The sequence below is a fragment of the Saimiri boliviensis genome, chromosome 17 (genome assembly GCF_048565385.1).
Source record: "Saimiri boliviensis isolate mSaiBol1 chromosome 17, mSaiBol1.pri, whole genome shotgun sequence".
Classification (NCBI taxonomy): Eukaryota; Metazoa; Chordata; class Mammalia; order Primates; family Cebidae; genus Saimiri; species Saimiri boliviensis.
In genome coordinates, this window is record NC_133465.1 from 42768568 (window position 1) to 42789032 (window position 20465).

Genomic DNA, 20465 nt, shown 5'->3' on the forward strand with positions numbered 1-20465 from the left:
AGGAGCCCCTAGTGACAGGAGCAGGACAGGAGGGCTGAAAACTCAGCCCAGGCTCCTTCCTCTCTGGACAGAAGGGGAGATGACTTGGAACCCCTTCACTTGTTGGCTGGGGATCTTTTCCCAGGCCTCTGCTCTGGTGACATCTCAGGGAAGTGCCCTTAACCCTTTCTCTTGTTCAGCTCCCTCATCTGGGCAATTTTAGGGGCCTGGATGATTATTCAGTGGAGAAAAGGAGAAATGGCTGTCCCCCCCTCCCCTCCCATCTCAAATCCATCCTTCTGGCCAGAGTCAGAGAAAGGCCCAATAAATGTAAAGGCGCTCTGTTTCCTTGTATTAAACTCTTTCCTAGGCTCTCATTTCCAGGGCCTGATGGATCACTTTAACCTCAGGCAGGTTCTAATTTCAGGACAAATAGTGGATTCTTGGACACTCAGCCGTTTTATTCCCCTCTGCCCGCCTCCCTCGGCTACCGAGGGGTCCAGGGAGGTTCCCCGTCTGGTAAATCTCTATATAAAGAGAGAACCGAAAGCCCCTTGAAAGCGGACAACGTCCTAAAATCCCCAACTTCTCCCCTCATCCTTTTACTTCATCTCCTGTGGATTGCTGCTGCTGTTGTTATTTAATAAACATCTTCTGTCAAGGGGACAGAGAAGAGGAAATGAGGGCCTGCGGGGTGGAGGTGGAGGTGTGTGTAGTGGGGGACAGGACCACCTCCTCTTTCAGTATCCTCTCGGGCCTTTCTGGCTGCTCCCGGGGCTGGGCTCTCTCCCTCCCTCCGCCCTTGCTCTCCCTCCCTCCGCGACCCGCCTAGGGAGAGGGCTCTACAGCCTGCGTCCCTCCGGAGGCAGCCCGCCGCTTCCCTCCGCCTCTCCTCCGCCCCCGCCGCCGCACGTCGAGAACTGCCCCCCTTCCTGAAGCGGGAAGCGGCGGGGGCGGGGGTGCGGAGGGGGGGCCGGGCGGCCGGCAGCTCCGGCTGAGGTTACGTGGCCGCCGGAGCCCTGACGTGATAGCACATTGCATCAGCATAAAACAATCCATCCTCGATATGGAATGCGGTGCGGACGGATGACAGCGAGAGCGCAGCCCCCTCGCCCGATTGATTTATGTCCGAGCTGACGCTTTATCAGGCAGTCGGAAAAACTTTGACCAATCATTTTGCAAGGAGCGCTGAGCCGGGCTGCTCCACTGTACTTTGTTGGCTGAGAAGTTGAGCAGGGGGTGGGGGTGGGAGGGTGGGGGGCTGGGGGGGTCGCGTCCGAAAGCCCTCACACCGGTCCGGGTGCCACCTCTCCCTGCTTGGGCGCCGCCGCGCGAGCGCTTCCCTTCCCCCTGTGAGCGCCCGGATAATGTCTGAGAATGTCCATTTCTGGGACGCTTAGCAGCTATTATGTCGACTCGATCATAAGTCACGAGAGTGAGGACGCGCCTCCAGCCAAGTTTCCTTCTGGCCAGTACGCGAGCCCGCGGCAGCCGGGCCACGCGGAGCACCTGGAGTTCCCCTCGTGCAGCTTCCAGCCCAAAGCGCCGGTGTTCGGCGCCTCCTGGGCGCCGCTGAGCCCGCACGCGTCCGGGAGCCTGCCGTCCGTCTACCACCCCTACATCCAGCCCCAGGGCGTCCCGCCGGCCGAGAGCAGGTACCTCCGCACCTGGCTGGAGCCGGCGCCGCGCGGGGAAGCGGCCCCGGGGCAGGGCCAGGCGGCGGTGAAGGCGGAGCCGCTGCTGGGCGCGCCTGGGGAGCTGCTCAAACAGGGCACGCCTGAGTACAGTTTGGAAACTTCGGCGGGCAGGGAGGCCGTGCTGTCTAATCAAAGACCCGGCTACGGGGACAATAAAATTTGCGAAGGAAGCGAGGACAAAGAGAGGCCGGATCAAAGTAAGTTATAAAAAGTGAGGAAATACCGAGGCCGAAGGCCAGGAGGGGGGCGGGGAGGGGAAAGGCAATAAACTGCGGACAATGTGAAGGGAAGCTGCGGCGGTGGTCGGAGAGCGGGCCGGGAGGAGGGGAGCGCAGGGAAAGACTGAGGGAAGGGGAGAGCTGCGTGCTCTAGAAGGGGAGACTGAGGCCGCTAGAGGAGCATCGCCCCTACTTCTCCAAGTCCTGAGGGGAACAGAGGCTCGGGGATCGACTTGCAGCTCTCTCGGTCCCCTTTCCCCCAGTCTCCCGGAGGCCCGAAAGAAAGCCCGGCCAGAGACCGGCGACGGCCGGGAGAGGAGCTGGTGGGGCCCGGGGCCGGCGGCCAGCGAGGCCGGGAGCGGGCGAGGCCAAGGGCCGGAGCGCACCGGGCTGCCCGGGACCGTGCGGCTGGCAGAGCTCCCCGCGCCACGCGCAGACCGTAAAAGCCGGCCAAGGGGAAGGGGGAGGGGGCTCATTAGGATTTTATTTGCGATGCAACAGCTTGGCGGAGGATTGTTCCTAGCAGATCTCGCGCCGTAGCCGCGCAGAGTCCGCAGCCTGCGCCGGGAGGGGCGGGGGAAGCCCGGGACGCGGTGACTGAGCCCCCTCCCCGATGCGCCGGCCCCTCCCCGGGAGCCTTCCCTCCGGTGGCCCCTCTCCTCCTCGCCGTCCTCGTCCGGGCTGCAGCTTCCTTTTCTGCAGTCCCCCGCTGCTCTCCGCGGGGCTCCGTAGCCCCAGCCCGGGCTGTCAGCCTCTCCGGGAGTCGGGGAATCGCTTCTGAATATTGGGGCATCCTGAAGGGACCCCGGGGATAGGAGGGGTGGGGGGAAGAGAGGGTTGCAGAGAGGCGGAGAACTTTACCCTTCGTGGGTAGTTTCCTATCACCTCCCACTCCTCAAAAGCACCCCAGCCGGAAAGCCAAGTCTGGCTGTTTTCCAGGAGGTGCTACTAGGTGAGAAGACAGGGTTCTCTTATTATTTATTTTTAAGTTTGAGAAGGGCACATCGGTGAGGGAACTCTCAGCCCCAAACAATGACTCGCAGGCTGGTGGATCAGGTCCTCGTCCCTCACTCTTTTTGAGAAGTAGGGATTTTTTAGTCTCTCCTTGTCCTGCTAAATTTCCCATTGACCGAGTGGCCCCAGGGCCCTTTAGAGCATCCTTGCCTGCTGGTGAGTAAAGAGCTGCCCCATTCCCTGCAGGGTCCTGTCACTTCCAACCTGCCAGGTGGAATCCTAAGAGCTGGCATTTGGGGAACACATTCTTCCCCAACCCTCCCCACACTCTCAAACAGACACTCCCCCACCCCAAACCCCCAATCTCTTCCTGAAAAGCCCATTATTGCAAGGCAGCCTTTTGGCTAGGATCAATTATTAACAGTTTTTCCCTCTTTCATATTTAATGTGGCTGCGGCTGCGGGTCCCATCCCAGGCAATCACATTAAGGAACTAGTGCTGCAAATTGGTAAGACACGTTACTTAGCATAGGAGGAACCAAATTTTTTACGTTAAAAAATTCACCGTTTTTCATTTGGGGACACCGAAGCTAGTAGCTGGTGGCTGCTATTTGTAATGGGCTTAGCTTTATTTGGCAACTTTTTTGAGTTCCAGAGTAGGGGGAGAGAGGATAAGAAAGAGAGACCTGTATATATTTTTGTTTCCTCTCTTCCACTCAGTTACCATCTTCTCCCCTTCACCCTCTCCCCCACATAGGACCAGTTAAGGCTAGGTGTGCTTCCTGTTACCTCCACACCACCCCTGGCTCCCCACCTTGGGACTGGAGCAATTTTTCTCCCCAATTTCCCTGAACTTGTGTTAACCAAACTGTGAGCTGAGGAGGAGCTGAAAAGGAGAGAGACTATTGCAACCATAAGTTATCTGTGAGCCCCCGGAGCTCCCCTGTCCAAAGGCTGGAATTGATAAATGGTTGCAATTGCATTGCGTGTGAATTGGAGTGTGCTGGCTGTTTGTGGCTCTAAGTGCAGACCCATATTTGTGGTGTGTGGTGGTGGCAGAGGGGGAGATTTCTACACAGACACACATGCCTGCTGCCATGTGGTCTAGAGACACAAGCTTGTGATCAAGGCGTGCTGTACTGGGACTGAACTGAAGGGCTGAAAGGTCTCTTGGGGTGAAGTGACACCCCAAATGCAGTGATTGAACAGACATCTCACTTCCCCTCCCCCCCAACTCCTCTCACCTCCTTGAGCCAGGGCCTTTCAGGTCAGCCACCCACCCCTAGCCAGCCTAGGGGTGCTGCTGGTGGGGCCTCAACCATGCTGAACTCTGACCTGTGTCCTAAGCAGTTTGGACCCAAGTGGAGAAAAATTGAGAGGGAACTTGATGTACTCAGAGCTTTGGAAGTGCTGAGGAAGGCTGGGCACACGTTTGGCTCCATCCTTTCCACACAGCCTCCCATCTCGAGGTGCCTACAGCAATGGCTGGCCCATCTGTGTCACCCTCTCTGGGAGCTTGGAGGCCCAGGTGCTTTTTCTCCAATGCAAGATGGGGACTGGAGACCAGGGGTGTGCTGTCTTGGTCTGGGGCCCTTCACCCTCTTCCTTTCTTTGATTCTATCGCTGCTTCTCTTTCAGCCAACCCCTCCGCCAACTGGCTGCACGCTCGCTCTTCCCGGAAAAAGCGCTGTCCCTACACCAAATACCAGACGCTGGAGCTAGAGAAGGAGTTTCTGTTCAATATGTACCTCACCAGGGACCGTAGGCACGAAGTGGCCAGACTCCTCAATCTGAGTGAGAGACAAGTCAAAATCTGGTTTCAGAACCGGCGGATGAAAATGAAGAAAATGAATAAGGAGCAGGGCAAAGAGTAAAGAGTAAAGATTACCCCCATTCCTCCCCGCCTCTTCCCCATCTCACTCTTATTTATGTGACGACTGTAAAGCCAGCGCTGTCTGGAATGTATTCAAGTGAATGGGGAAGAGAGTCTCTCTTCCAAGTCCTTTATCTGCACCTACAGCCTGTCTTCTTTCCTTTGCCCTTACCTGTCTCTCTTCTCCCTGGGTGTCAGAAGAAAGTTTTGTTGATTTAGAAGATAGAAGTAGATGGTTCCTAAGAAGGTGATGGGCCACAAGGAAAGAGACTGTAGTCAAGCTCCTAGTATGCCCCGTAATTTTTCTGGGAAGTCCTAGCCTCTCACTTCCAGCTTGCCTGTTTCTTCTCTACACCCATCCAAAAGTCACCCAGGGACACTCCAACTCCACACAGCCCAGCAGACACCCACACATATACAGCCTGGAGTCCACAGTGATAATGGGGTGAGCTCACAGCCACCATTCAGTCAAGTGAAGTGGCGCTCCAGATGCAGACCATCGCACACCAAATTTGGCAGAACAGCCCTCAGACCATCAGGCAAGCCCGGGTTCTACCCCGATGCAGATACACACCGGGGAGGTGTCTAGAGGCAGACCCCTGAATGAGGGGTTGCAGCCCCAAGGTCACAGCATTGCCATACCGTCCCCATGGAGTTTCCAACTATTCCCAGGCTAAGGGCCACGGGGAAGATAGGGCAAACGTAGCCCCCAAGCTGGTGGTCTAGAAAGTACAAGAAAAGGCAGCACGTGGCTTTATGAAGGTATCTTAGGTGGAGCTACTCCCCATGTCCCACCGACATACACATTTTGTTGCAGGAAATGTTTAATTCTGCATGTTTCCCTCTCCTTCCAACAAAAGGAGGTCAAACTGTGGGTCGTAGAGCCTTGACAATGTCGTTCTCCTGTTCATCTGTGCACGGCTTGACAGACCGTAGCTTCTCTTGCTCTCGACTGGTCCTGCATTCTGCCGCATCCTCCCTAGCTCTGAAATCAACTCTCTTCGATGGAATCCACCTTGCACCCGCGAGTCAAGCCTTTCCTTGTAGAAAATCCCCTCCACCCTCCATCCCCCGCTAGGTCAACCCCACTGTAGACAGGAAAGCCAGGTCAGGAGAGTCCGAATGAGAATTTATTGTGAATCGGTTCCCAAGCTCCCTTCCAGGACTAGTGGTCTGGGACAGGGAGGAGCAATCAGCGCACAAAGCCCTGCGCGTTCCTCCGCATCCCACCCGCTTCTCGACCCACGCGGAGGAGTCCCAGGCTTGGCGGCTGCAGCCCCAGCGTCAGAGACCGGGCCCAGCGCCGGGCTTTGCCTCCAGCTTCAAGGGCCTGGATGCGGATCTGCGCGCCTGGTGCGTGCACGCGCTTCTGGGGAACAGTCCCGCGTGCAAAGCAAAGAGGCAAACTCGCACCTAAGTATCAGATGGAAGCTTACTCTCTGCTTCCCCACCTCCCCCTGCTCCCCTTCCTCTCAGTCCCCTCCAATTCGTGGACTCTTGCTCCTGCTTCTCCTGATCCTGCAAGGGGACATTCCAGTAGAAGTTTTTTGCTTTGTCGGTGGCTGTCGTGAAATTGTGCTTGTGTTTCGTGATTTCTTTGGGGGTGATTGTCTCGCCTGTTTTCAGTTGTCGATTATATGGGAGGGTTTTGGGTGGGAGTGGGGAGGGTGAGGGGCCTAGAGCTCTAATTGTTTTGGAACAAAAAAAAAGAAAAGGAACAAAAAATATATATCACTCTAGAAAATAAATCTCTCCTGTGTCTTATTCTGTGTTGGCTCTCTGGGCCCGACCATAGGTAGAGATCCCAGTTGTCAGGAGAAAGGCTTGGGAAAAAAGATGGCTGAGCCCAGGAGGCGTCTCCTTAGACCCTGCAGAGCAAGGTTCCCTGCAGAGCTCTCTAAAGGTTGGGCTGAAAGCCAGTCTCAGACCCTAAGTTCCAAGGCTACTAGTTAAACTGATCAAGAGCCTTCCAACAGGAGAACTGGAAGACTGGAGGAGGGAGGGAAGGAAATATGGGTTGTTTGGAGAGGGGTCAGGTCTGGGGAGCAATGCGGTCCTGGGTCCTCCTCACTGCCTTGAGAATAGGAGGGAAGGCAGGTCTACTTGCATCTCCTGGGGATAGGTCCCTTCCCTTAGCCACTGAGAATGTCACCTTTCTTTCGCCACTTTAAAGTATGATGCAAGGGAGGAACACAGTAATTTTCCTCTGTTCTTCCTGCAGCAGGGTGCCTAGGTATAGACCGAGGCCTCCAGAGGTCTGGAATCGCCTTCCTTCCATTCAAAGGAAGGGTTAGAGTTCTCAGCCCCCAATTGGGGTTGGGGGCTCCAGTTTGAGACACAGGTCAGCAGCCTTGGTCTGAGATGGGCTGGGTTTGGTGGAGGTTGAGCCCTGGGTAAGCACCTCTGCAAAGGCTGGAGAGGGCATTGAGTGGGAAGCAGAAATGTCTCACTAGAAAATTTCCCTTTCCAAAAGGACCCCAGAATTAAACTCAGTTTCAAGAAGCACCTTTGTGTCCCTCTCAGACTGAGGGGTTTCACCAGAGCCTCTTGTGAAGACTGCAGTTCTTGGCAGCCTGCGCTTCCCACCCAGGCCTTGGGATTCCGCTTCGGCCAGACGGCGCTCCGGAGCTAGCCTCCCGCAGGAGCCTCTCCCCGACCCAAGCAGGCAACGCCGCGGCTAGCGGAGACCTTGCAGGTTGGGGTAGGTTTGGAAACAAAGCATGGCCTCAGTGAAGGGAGCCTGCAAGTGAAAAGGCCAGGCCTACCCACCTCCAGCGAAAGAACGAACTGATCCGAGAGACAGCGGGAGGCAGGAGGAACGCGCAGCTCCGCGTCAAGCGGGCCCGGACGTGCCCAAGGAGGGTTTCATTAGGGTTACAAAATGAATCTGGCTTTACAGCTGGTGTAGACCAGGCTCCCACCCCATCCTGGGCTTCCCAGGCCCAGCCGGTGCTGAGAGCAAACAGAGAAGGTCGGTTTCCGCCTAAAGAAAAGCAGAGTGAGGCTCGAACAGAGGGGAGTGCTGCGTGGTAGGGGCGAGGGCGCTCCGAGGGGCCTCCGCCGGCGGCGTCTGGGTCCCCAGCCCGGGGTTGCCTCTTTAAAGACAAACAAAGGCGAAGATGCGGAGGCTCGGAAGCCGGAGATGGGGAAATCGGTTGTCATAAAAGAGAGAGGGATTCAGAGAGGGAGACCGCCAGAGTGCGAGGCAGAGAGAAGCCGGGAGAGGAATTCAATGCCGTGTGCGCAGCAATAAAAGAATATGACCGCTATAAAAGTTTATAGCGTATAAATTTCTGAAGGTTAAGAAACTAAACAGCAGCAAAGCAAACAGCCAGGGGAAACTTTCCGGAGCTGAGAGAGCCGCAGCTGGGCAGAGGCTCCCGGCCTGGCAGGGGTAGTGGGTGGGTCCTGCTTCGGCAGCCCCCACCCTCACCCGCCCAGAACTCGGGGCTCGGGGCTTGGAGGGGGGATCCGGAGGGCAGAGAAGGGAGCGGCGGCAGGGGCGGGGGGGTGGGGAAGAACACTTTGTCGCAAATGCTTCAGAGATTGCAATTGGGGCTCTTGTCTTTGTTTTTCACACCCCCTTTAGAATCCGGCGTCGGAAACGAGGAGCCTCCTGGACAGACAGACAGACAGACACACACACACAACGCCAGCGCACGCACACACATACACACAGACACACACGCAGGTCCGGCGGGGCCAGACGTCTGGGCGCGGGCAGCCTCTTAATTCTTTTACAGTGTCATCCCATCCTCTCAGGCCTCCTCTCCCCCGACAAAAAGCCCAATTGTTTCTCCTCAGAATTTGAAACAGTCTTTTGGAGTTTAAAAAGTGCTCGGTTCCCCTTTTTACGGGCCATAAACGGCGCGCTGCTTGGCGGTCTCCGCTAGAAATTAGGGTCAGGGGTGGGAGGCGTATGTAGAAAGAAAAAAGCTTAGGATTTCTTTTTTCTTTTTTTCTCCCCCCCTCCTGTGTTTTTTTTCTTTTTTTTCTTTTAGCTTATCTACACAATTTCATGAGCCGTTTCCTGATTCCGATGACTTTTTTCATGCCCGCTTCCCTATCTCTCCCCTTTTTCCTGCTAGTTAGGAAAGTTTCTCTTGCCGCTGCTGCTTTCCCTGAAAACTGGTGCAGCCGGTGGCGGCGGCGCTTTTTCTCAGAGTAGCCGCTAGATGGCACCCTTGCTCCATGTGAAAATCCAGGGAACGGCGGCTGCGGAGGTCTGCGCCCCGCACGGCGCCTAGGTCGGCCCTGAATCCAGGAACTGAGCGCTACCAAAAGTCATGAATAATTTGCACCTAATAAAAAAAAATTGGGTTCGTATGGCCTTACCCCCATTTTATAGATTTCAGTTATAGTGGTGTTCCCCCCTCTCTTTCAACGGGCAATTTTCTGAATTTTCCCCACGAGGAGGGCTCAGTGCTTCTCACCCAGTTGCCGTATTCCGTGGGGCAACAAATGCGTGAAAACGAAGAATAATAGTAATAATAGGAATAATGAGTCCAAATCCAAAAGGAGAATTGATTCCAAAGAACGAGATTTTCCGTGAAGGGAGGCGAAAGGAAAGTCCTCGGATTCGGGTGAGCAGGTCAGGTGAGAGGGGCGAGCCGGCAAAAGGTGGGGTGGAGAGGAAGCCGCCCCGAGGCGGGCTGCCCACCGGATGGAGAGGAAATCGCGTAAGCCAGCCGGGGACCCCCCAATCTGGGAGGAAATGGAGCCATAGGTTTTGTGGGGATTCGGAGATACCCAAAGCCGGCGTGGCGGCTTCGCGCCGGCGCAGGCTCTGGACCTTTTGTATGAGTGCGGCGCTGGGCTGGGCGCGGGTAGGGTGACCTAGGCGAGGGGAAGGGGCTCCCTAGGGCAGCGGGGTGCGGAAGGTTCGGGTGTCGCCTCTGGACGCTTTGCGCTTCCCCAAAGAATGCGGGTTTCCCCATGGGCGCGAGGGCGGGCGCGGCGTCAGGACGCAAGAGTTCTGTTTTCCCTGGGTTTCTCGGTTTCCAGGTGAGAGCTGCGGCTCCCCGCGCAGCCCTGGCGCAGGCAAACCTGGGGGTGCGGGTCCTTTCCTCACTGAGTAGCTGGAGGTCTGGCCTCTCAGCACTTTCGTTCTGAGACCCGCACCCTGGCTGTCCACAGCCCCTTGCATTCCAAATCTATGTCCTCTCTGCCCCGCCAGATTCCTGCCTCCCATCCGCCAAACCTGCGCCAGCAATAGATATTCCCACCCGCTCAAAATCCCCGCAGCTGCAGCCTCTCCTCTTCCCCCACCAGGACCTGGTGCAAGGAGACAAGCAGAGTTTCTCCTTAACTTGAGTTTCTCTAATAAATCTGCGCTCCGCTGGGTGTTTATAAATTGTCTCCTCGCTCTTTTTTTTTTTTTTTTTTTTTCTTATAATAGAAACATTTTCCTTCCATCAGGAATTTCTGGCACAATGTAGAGATGATTTAGAACAAGCCATTGAATTTGTACCTCACCGGTGAGTTCTCAAATCATGACCATAAAATCCTCTGCACTTGATAAAAACGTTTGCTTCGGCAACAACTTAACTCTGCCCTCCATTGCCTCACGGTCCCCTCAGCCACGCGCTGAAAATTCAAAGCCCTAGTGCTCTCCCCCTCTCTTTTCATTTCTCTCTCTCCCTCTTGTAGCCTCTCTCTCATTCTCTGGGCTCACTTTTGAAGAACTAAATGACCCTACTGGTAAGGTTCCCTGTGGAAAAGTGATAGTTTCATTTTTACAAATGTTGGAGTCTACGGAGTCCCCGAAAGGTGCCCGTCTAAAAACAAACCACTATCTCCTGAATGAACAATGGATTGAATGTATTTGTAAAGCCTCCACTTTTGTTGTTCAAATTTTTCTTTCTCTCCTTCCTTTCCCTTACCAATCTACTGCTACAGGAGGCCCTTGGTTCTGACCCTAAGACCAGCCTTCTAAAGCCTGGCCACCACCATCGTGAGGCCGGGCAGGCAGGGAAGGCAGTGGCCACAGAGTGTGGCACCCAGTCAGCTTGTTCCAGCATTCTGCGTGCGGGCGTCTGGTCCCCAGGTCTGCAGGGAGAGCCAAGCCAGGTTTAACTAGAGGCTCCCCAAGGGTAAATGGGAGAAAATGGGGGACTCAGCAACCTTGCTCTATCTGAATCCCACACCCCGGTCAGTTTAGGTACTGACAGTGGCTCAAAAGGTCTTGGGGACACTGAGGACTAATAGATGCCCCCCAAACACATTCTTAGCAGCCACTGCCTAAAGCAGCTGAGAGCATGACAGTGGGCACCAAGGCCAGGTGCCAGGGCCTGATACCCTGCCACAGCCTCCATCACCCTTCTTTCCTCTTGATGTGTTGATGGGCTTAGTGGTGCCCTCCCACGCTAGGGCACTGCAGAAGGTGTGGAGGTCAGCCTGGGAAGTTTGGGAGCTATTGATAACTGGGCTTGGCTGCTTGGCCCTAAGGCCTGGGAGCAGGTGCACAGCACCCCATTAGGGTTTCACCCCTCTGATGGCATCAGGCCCTCTCTTCTCATGCAAAGTCTGCCCTCAAAAGTGCTGACTGGACTGAAGGAACTTCAGGAGACCCCCTTTTCAGCAAGCAGAGGTTGCAGTGAACCTGTAGAATGGGCAGTGGCAGGTCGAACTTTGCTCTGTGCTTCAGCCACTGCTCATTAACCAGAAAGTTTCTTCTTCCCTCCCGGTCCCTCCTCAAGATCTCCCAGACCCCTGCTCCACAGAAAATCTTTGCTTATTTTTTAATGAGAGGAAGTTGTGTGACTGACCAGGGCAGGGCAGAAAGGAGACTTTTTGGGGGCTCCAGAAAAGGGGTGAAGGCAGGTGCTTGCCAGGATGGAAGGAGGTGAAAATCTCAGAAAAGTCACCGTTTGTGCCGGAAAAAATCCCCATAATCATTTTCATTTCGGCTTCGTCACCCCCACCGTGCTGCAGTCGGGCGGCGGGGGCGATCGAAGCTGCAGTTTTATAGCTGTAGAGGAAAGAACTCGTAAAATGTTAACAGCTTTTATGCGCTGCGGCATAAACAACAACAGACTCCAGCTTTATTGCGTTTTATAGTTTGTTAAAGAGTTTACAGCCGTTTTTTGGGGGGCCGGTTACCCAGCCAATTCCCTCCACACGATAGTTAAACCTTTATCAATAATAAGGAAATTGATCATTAAACCTTTAAATATGACTACCTCGTTTGTTTGAAAATATGTTTAGGAGAGGAAGCTGTATGATTTGATAACTTGTATTAAAATACCAATTACATTTATAGGACCTTTTAAAACTCGGCGCAATTAAACCGTGTTCTTTTACATTTTTCCGAAGCGACCCTGACATTTAGAAAGACTCCAATTGCCTCGTTAAAATCGCGAAATTAACAGCGTGCCTACGCCTGGCTTGTTGTGTATGTGTGTGTGCGCGTGTTTTTTTCCGTGACTCCCCCACATCAGTCTTTGGGGGTGGTCTGCGAAGGTATTTGATTTGTTGTGAGGCGAGAGATATCTCATTAATGTAGGTAGTTAAACAGATTTAATCCGTATTCATTCTCTCTCACCCCCTCTCCCTCTCCCCCTCTCTCTCCCCCTCTCCCCCTCTCTCCCTGGGTGTTTTTTTCTTCCCCTCCTTTTTTTTTTTTTCAATCTCTCCTCACTCCCTGGCGTTCTCTCGCTCTAGCTCTCTCTCTCGCTCGCTCTCTCTCGCTTTCACCCTCGCTCTGCGTTCTGTCCGGGAGGAGTACGAAGAAGCCAATAGGATGCGGGGTCTCTAATGGATGCAAATGATCATGAAAAGACAGTGCAAAATATGAAACAACTCATTTGCAGGGAAGTAAATCACCGAAAACTGTTTATGAACTGGCATCCCTTCTTCGAAATGTAAAGCGAGGACCTCTTTAAGTGGCGGTATATTTTTGTTTGGGGGGTGGGGGGTGGGGGGAGGGCGAGCGAGACGCGGCTGCCATGCAAGCTTAGACTTTTGGAGGCTTCTCTTTTTCTATTCCTGAAAATCACAAAAAGTGTGTAGGCTTCGAGATCTTCTTAGCCTTTTCTTTCTTTTTTTTTCCTCCTCCCTTTCCCTCTCCTTTCCTGGCGAGGGTGACTAGGAGCCGGCGAATCCGCGTTTTTTTTCTCTCTCCCTCCCTTTCCCCCTCCCCACCCCCTCCCCAACAGCCCCCAACTACAGCCTCCGCCGCCGCCGCCGCCGCCTCAAAATTCAATAAAATGAGCTCTTATTTCGTCAACTCACTGTTCTCCAAATACAAAACCGGGGAGTCCCTGCGCCCCAATTATTATGACTGCGGCTTCGCCCAGGACCTGGGCGGCCGACCCACCGTGGTGTACGGTCCCAGCAGCGGCGGCAGCTTCCAGCACCCGTCGCAAATCCAGGAGTTCTACCACGGGCCGTCGTCGCTGTCCACCGCTCCCTACCAGCAGAACCCGTGCGCCGTGGCGTGCCACGGGGACCCCGGCAATTTCTACGGCTACGACCCGCTGCAACGCCAGAGCCTATTCGGTGCGCAGGATCCAGACCTGGTGCAGTACGCAGACTGCAAGCTTGCCGCCGCCAGCGGCCTGGGCGAGGAGGCCGAGGGCTCGGAGCAGAGCCCGTCGCCCACACAGCTCTTCCCCTGGATGCGCCCGCAAGGTGAGCTCGCCTCGGGGCAGGCAAGGCACGATGGGGCCGGGAGGGCCTAAGGCCGGGCAGGGGGCCAGGCAGGCCGGGGCGCATTTCCTCCAGCTTCTGGAAGACTTGCCGGCTCCGTTCCGATAGCCTGCCGCTTTTTCCCTTTCTTTCTTTCTTCCTTTCTCTTTCTTTCTTCTTTCTGTCTTTTTTGTTCCCCTTGAAGGGGTCGCTCAGAAACATTTCCTGAATCTATAAACCCCTCACCCTGCCTTCCTTTTCTTCTTCTTCCCCTCCTTTTTTCCCTTTTACTGTTTTATGGGGGGTAGTGAAGAGAGGGTGGTGGGTGTGGGGCGCTCAACTTTTGCACTTCTCAATTGCTTTATAGTTTAATTACCCTGAAGAAACTTTTCTTCTGGGGCAGAGGCTCTGGGGGCTTTTCAAGGTGGGTCCATTCGTCCCCACCCGGCTTTTTTATTCTTATCCCCCCCCCCCACATCCTTCCTCCCAAAGTTTATGGCACTTTTAATCTGAACCACCTCCTACCCGACTCTGGTGCTGGTTACCAGGGGAGGGGGCTCCCCTTTCTGGCTCCCTTAGATTCAGTGGTGTCTGATCCCCCTCGCCCCCCTCCTCCGCTGACCGCGGCCTTCTCGCGCCCCCCGCCCCCGTACGGGGTAGAAGGTCTCCTGCCCTTATTATACTGGTCTCCTAGGCTCGTTCACGAATCTTCCAACCTTCTCCGTCTCTGCCCCCTCCCCCACCCTCCCCTCCCCTCTGTCTCGCCCTTTCCCCCATTCCCAGCAGCCGCCGGACGCAGGCGAGGCCGACAGACCTACAGCCGCTACCAGACCCTGGAGCTGGAGAAGGAGTTCCTATTTAATCCCTATCTGACTCGCAAGCGACGAATCGAGGTATCGCACGCGCTGGGACTGACAGAGAGACAGGTCAAAATCTGGTTCCAGAACCGGAGGATGAAGTGGAAAAAAGAGAACAACAAAGACAAGTTCCCCAGCAGCAAATGCGAGCAGGAGGAGCTGGAGAAACAGAAGCTGGAGCGGGCCCCGGAGGCAGCGGACGAGGGCGACGCACAGAAGGGCGACAAGAAGTAGGCTCCAGCTAGGACTGCCAGGGCCGCGGCCGCCCGCACGTCCGCGGGTCCCGGCCGCGCCGCCGCCGCCGCCGCCTGCCCCCCGCCCGAGAGAGCTCTGGCCCCGCTAGCGGGGCCAGGAGTCGGGCCTCCCACCGCAGCGTCCCCCGCCGCGCCAGTCCCCGCTAGTGGTAGTATCTCGTAATAGCTTCTGTGTGTGAGCTACCGTGGATCTCCTTCCCTTCTCTTGGGGGCCTGGGGGGGAAAGAACAGGATTTAAGCAAGGACTCCCTCGCCCTGTGAGGGTGAGCGGCCAAGGCCCGGCTGAGCCCCCCACGCCCCTTCCCACCCCTTGTAAAAAGTCTCCTTGTGCAATGGTCTTTTTCCTTTGAACGTGCTTCTTTGTAATGACCGAGGTACCGATTTCTGCTAAGTTCTCCCAACAACATGAAACTGCCTATTCACGCCGTAATTCTGTCTCCCTCTCCTCTCCTCTCCTCCTCTCTCTCTCTCTCTCTCTCTCTCTCTCTCTCTCCCTCTCTCTCTCTCTCTCTCTGCGTTCTCATTTCTCCGAATCGTCTCTCCCTGCTGCACCCCCCCCAGCTCGCTGGCTTTCTCTCTGGCTTCTCTCTTTTCCTCCTCCACCCACCCCCTTTGGTTTGACAATTTTGTCTTAAGTGTTTCTCAAAAGAGATTACTTTAGTTAGCATGCGCGCTGTGGGCAATTGTTAAAAGTGTTCTTAGGTTTACTGTGAAGAGAATGTATCCTGTATCCGTGAATTGCTTTATGGGGGGGGAGGGAGGGCTAATTATATATTTTGTTGTTCCTCTATACTTTGTTCTGTTGTCTGCGCCTGAAAAGGGCGGAAGAGTTACAATAAAGTTTACAAGCAAGAACCCGAGTCTGGCCCGGCCAGCGCTCCTCATTTGCTCCCGGGTGCCTTGGAGAGCCGGTGGGGAGCCTGTCACCGGGCTCCTGCGCCTGCTGAGGCTAGGCCGCGGAGAGGAGGGGGCGGGGGCTGGAGGCAGGTGGTGCGAGTCCCTCGGCCCAGGGGCGCAGGGGGTGAGGGAGGCGGCTGCGCCTGATTGGAGGAGAGAAAAACGAGGGAGGGGAGCCAAGAGAAACCCCCTCCTCTTGCGTTCCGAGGCTGCCCGGGCTGGGAGACCAGGGCGCCCAGGCCACGCTGGAGACGAGCGCCTGGGCTGGTGGCTGTGTCCCCCGCCACCTCCCTCTTTGTTTTGCTGTGAGTCCTATGAAGTGTGTGTGTGGGGGGGGGGGCGCATAAAGGTGGAGTGCAGGCCTGCTGAGCATACTTCTTTTATCCCCCCCTCGGACTCTTGGGGGAGCAGGAGAAGGGAGACCGCCCTTCCCTGCCTCTCCCTCTCTGGGACTTGGCCACCTTCTCTCTGTTCTGAGGCCATGGCTCACCACCTTCCTTCCTTCGCTGCCTCTGCTTCTCTGGTAGTCACGCTCCACTGAGGCATCCGCCTCCGGAACCGGGAAAGCAGCGCGCCCGGGCCACCCTCCACCCTTCCTTTCTCTCCCCATCCACCCAACCCCCTTCTTTCTTTTACTTTCAAACCTGTTTTTTTTTTTTGTTGTTTTGTTTGTTTTGTTTGTTTTTTTAGCCATCAGAAACTGCAGCGTCCAAGGCCCATTGGCTGGATTCTGTGCCCTAGGAGCACCTAGGAAGCCTCGCTTCATCTCCGCCCGCAAATCTGGGGCACCGAGAGAGAGAGACAGAGCCGTGAGCTAGGCTCACCTTATTCCTCGTCTTGGGAGAACCGGACAACTTCCCCAAAAGGCCTTGCAGTGCAGAATTGGCCCGGATAAATAAAGACCAGACCTGCCCCACGCGCCCACCTTCCCAGTTGCATGCATTCAATCCCTGCGTTTGTCTCCAGCTCGGTAAAGGGCTGGAGAGGATGGGTAGCGGGGTGACAACACGATCGCCCTGAGGTTATTTATTCTCCCTTCCTCTCAATCTCTTCCTCCCCAAACCTCGCCAGCAAGCTGCCTCCAGCCCGCGGGAGTCAGCAGCGGCCCTTGAGCCCCCAGCCCCAATCCACAAGGCTCGGCTTTCCCATTCATTATTGATCATATTTTATAAATCCAACGCCACACAATTTTTTCCACATTACCGGGAGCCGTGGGGAGGCGGCCCAGCCATTGGCAGAGGGGAAGTCACGTGGGCGGGGGTCACGTGGTCCGGAGAGGAAAAAGGGGGTCCTTTTTGGTGTAAATCTGGACTCTAATTCTGTAATATATCAAGGAATCTCGTAAAACCGACACTAAAACGTCCCTGCCTACAAATCATCCGGCCAAATTATGAGTTCATTGTATTATGCGAATGCTTTATTTTCTAAATATCCAGCCTCAAGTTCGGTTTTCGCTACCGGAGCCTTCCCCGAACAAACTTCTTGTGCATTTGCTTCCAACCCCCAGCGCCCGGGCTATGGAGCGGGTTCGGGCGCTTCCTTCGCCGCCTCGATGCAGGGCTTGTACCCTGGCGGGGGGGGCATGGCGGGCCAGAGCGCCGCCGGCGTCTACGCGGCCGGCTACGGGCTCGAGCCGAGTTCCTTCAACATGCACTGCGCGCCCTTTGAGCAGAACCTCTCCGGGGTGTGTCCCGGCGACTCCGCCAAGGCGGCGGGCGCCAAGGAGCAGAGGGACTCGGACTTGGCGGCCGAGGGTAACTTCCGGATCTACCCCTGGATGCGAAGCTCAGGTAACGCCGCGCACCGAGCTGTCCCGAGCCCCAGGGGCCCGAGCACATTACTCGGAAGGCGCCCCCTTCCCGGCCGGGCGCCCCTTTCCGCGTCCAGAGTGCTCCCAGCCGGAGGCCGGCCCTGGGACGCTGCACCCACTGGTCGCGGCTGCCCCCGCCCCCACATTTGCTCGGTGCTCGCAGGCTCGTTCTGCTTCCCGGCTGGTCTCTCCTCGCCGACGCCACGGCGCTGCGAGCACCCAGCCCACCCCCACCCTTCCTCTTGGCCTTTTAGCTTTAAATATTTATCAGCAGCGCCGGCACGGGGTGGAGACGAGGCCGTTTGTCTCGCGGAGGAAGGCTGGGGTTTGCAGAGAATAGCCATTAGGGTCTCCCCCCTCCCCTTTCTTAGCTAAGGATCTCAGCCCTGGGTGTGTCCCCCTACCCGAGCTCGAATAAGGTATGGGGGAGGGGGCCTTAGCGCTAAGCAATTCTCCCCTCCCCCTTTATTCGCTCCCCCTTCCCCAGCGAACCCCACTCCCCCAATTATTCCTATCAGCTCAATTAGTGGTGGGCTCTAGAGGCCTGACGGGAGTAGAAAAGGACCCAGCCTGGGACACAGAACCAGAGAGGCAGGTGGAGGGAGGGGGCTGAGACCAAGAGAGATGAGCCTCCTGACCCCAGTGAACTTGGGTTGGGGAGCGGAACAGGAGAACTAGAAAGGCAGAGGCCTCATGGGACTGCAGCTTCCTCAGGTGCTCTGCCTAGGGCTCCTAGGCACCCCTAAAAAACTGGCCAAGTTTGGAGGTATACTCCAGATAAGTGACTCTCCTCTTCGGGAAGGGGCTAGGAGGAGCCAAATCAAAACTTAGAGAGTGTAGTTCACCCAGCCAGCTGCTGCAGGAACCCCAAGAGGCTGAAGTTCCACAGGGTCCCTGCCAAGTCTGGCCCAGACATTCTTTTCTGCACTGTTCCACAGCAGATGAACTTGGGGGCTAGCCCCAAAGTCCAGAAGACCCAAGACTCATGGTCAGAGGCACCCAGCCCAGTGATGGTCACGGGCCAGAAGAAGCCCAGCTCTCACACCATCAGTATTGGTGGTTATAGACCCCATTACCTACTCCATAGTTTAACTGTCTTTCCAGTTGATTTATCAAAGCCCCCATTTTTCTGCTCATAGGCATTTCAGCTTGACTTTTATGTGACTTGAAACTAGGGCCCCAACCCCTCCTCCCTTGTCTCCTTCCCAGGAGCACCTCTTTCAAGTCTCCTCAGGGTTCTGGGCCTAACGTAGAAGTTCCCCTCTGCCCTTCCGCCCTCACTGCCCAGATACTCCATGTTCCATCCTATCCCAGGCTGCTGTCTCTCTCCTCTCCCCCGGGCCTTCCTGGAGGCCCAAAGATTGCTTTAGGTAGCTGGGCTGTCTAGGCAAGCAGGCAAGCAGGACACCCTGGTCCTGTCTGAAGCTTAGCCACTCACTGGAAAAGAATCATCAGAGGGTCAACTGCTGTCAGACCAACTCTTTGCTCCAAGGAAATCTGCAAATTCTTACCTTCACATTCCATTACATGCTGGGGGTGAGTTGGAGGGACTGGGCCTTTGAGGCCCCTTTGTCTCCTTTTCTTCTTGGGAAACATTCTCAAGCCAGGCCTGGCACCCCACTCCAGGGTCACTTGCATGGTTTCTGTTGGCCTCTACTGGAAAGACCATCAGATCAGCATTCAGAAAAGGAGGTTTAGGGTCCTTGATCCTAGAGAGTGAAAGGAGGATTAATCTCCCCTTATCCCACTTGCACCCCTTAGGAGCAGAGCCTTCAATAGCCAGCAGGTTATTTTCCTGGGTTCAGAAGCTCCAGGCTGAAAAAGACTTCTTGGATAGAAAATGGGAATGTTTGCCTTGAGAAGCCTGTAGAAAATTCTGCAATTGAAGGGATACTGTAGCTGGAATAAGGGCTGGGGTATGGAAAGCCAGAATTTGGTTTAGTGGGAAAATGGGCTTCTTCACCCATCAACTTCAAATCACAGACAGGGTCTAAGAGGGAGGTGAGCACTCTTTTGGAGTTTTCTGCACTCACTGATTTTCCTCTAAATACTGTGCGCAGGAACCGACCGCAAACGAGGCCGCCAGACCTACACCCGCTACCAGACCCTGGAGCTGGAGAAAGAATTTCACTACAATCGCTACCTGACGCGCCGGCGGCGCATCGAGATCGCGCACGCGCTCTGCCTCACAGAAAGACAGATCAAGATTTGGTTTCAGAACAGGCGCATGAAGTGGAAAAAGGAGAACAAGACCGCGGGGCCCGGGACCACCGGCCAGGACAAGGCTGAAGCCGAGGAGGAAGAGGAAGAGTGAGGGATGGAGAAAGGGCAGAGGAAGAGAGATGAGAAAGAGAGAGGAGGAGAAGCCCAGCTATGGGAACTGAATCAGGAAACTCAAATCAAATAGAGAAGTAAAAACAAACAAACAAAAACTATTTAAATGAAAGAAGTTTTAAAATTCTTTCTAAGGAGAGAGAAAGTTGAAATATTAGTTTTTCAACACTGAAAAAATACTACCTATAGGAAAGTCTGTCAGTTTTTTGGGTTTTTTGTTTGTTTGTTTGTTTGTTTTGTTTTGTTTTGTACAGGATGAGAAGGACATTATCTACCTGTTCTGTAGCTTTCTGGAATTTACCTACCCTTTTCTATGTTGCTGTTGTAAGGTCTTTGTAATATCTTGCTGTTTTGTAAGCCCTCTTTGATGCTGTCTTTGTGGACTGTGGGTCTGGACTAGCCCTGTGGTTGCCTGCCCTCCTGAGCCTCTGCCTTCCCAGTAGCAGCACCGAGGGGTCTTAGGGAGCCCCAAAACCTACAACTCGCGTGTTCTCCAAGCGCCTGGCCGCTGCTCCTTGCTTCCCATCCCTTGGCCTCATGCTCCCTTTTACATTCTATGTGTATCTAAAAGATGGAAAAATAAAACACAATTCAAAATAAACAAATGCCCTGTATTCTGTGTAAGGCTGGGAAGGGGTCGGGGTTAGCGATGACCCCTTGGCTCTGACTTCTGATGAAGGTTCATTTCTGTGCTGGGTTTGTTCTTTTTCTTGGTGCCTCCTGCTCTGGGTGGGGGCTGCCAACTAGTGAACCCCAGTATTTCACTCATGCATTCCCTTTACACCCTTTTACACACATTGAGATACATGATGCACACAATCACATGTGTTTACAGGCTGACATCACACATATCCATCCACACTGTCACGGTCACAAACACTCATATCCATATATTAACAAATAAACATACAGGCATATCCCAGCTCCACGCCCAGAACATACGCATTCATGTTCACACACACTCA

At 54.9% G+C, this 20465-nt stretch overlaps 3 protein-coding genes across 3 annotated transcripts; all 3 read left to right on the forward strand.

Annotated features, from left to right (window-relative positions):
* Window positions 1–1267: 1267 nt before the first annotated feature.
* Window positions 1268–6740, forward strand: HOXB9 (homeobox B9). The gene is made up of 2 exons (XM_003931232.4): window positions 1268–1873; window positions 4486–6740. Exons 1-2 carry the CDS (start codon window positions 1357–1359, stop codon window positions 4719–4721), a joined length of 753 nt encoding a protein of 250 aa, XP_003931281.1. The 5' UTR covers window positions 1268–1356; the 3' UTR covers window positions 4722–6740.
* HOXB8 (homeobox B8) lies at window positions 1856–15201 on the forward strand. Its single transcript, XM_003931230.4, has 4 exons — window positions 1856–1873; window positions 12383–12609; window positions 12877–13351; window positions 14132–15201. Exons 3-4 carry the CDS (start codon window positions 12928–12930, stop codon window positions 14437–14439), a joined length of 732 nt encoding a protein of 243 aa, XP_003931279.1. The 5' UTR covers window positions 1856–1873; window positions 12383–12609; window positions 12877–12927; the 3' UTR covers window positions 14440–15201.
* Window positions 15202–15553: 352 nt separating this feature from the next.
* Window positions 15554–20084, forward strand: HOXB7 (homeobox B7). Its single transcript, XM_003931231.3, has 3 exons — window positions 15554–15661; window positions 16047–17146; window positions 19227–20084. Exons 2-3 carry the CDS (start codon window positions 16747–16749, stop codon window positions 19478–19480), a joined length of 654 nt encoding a protein of 217 aa, XP_003931280.1. The 5' UTR covers window positions 15554–15661; window positions 16047–16746; the 3' UTR covers window positions 19481–20084.
* The last annotated feature ends 381 nt before the right edge of the window (window positions 20085–20465 follow it).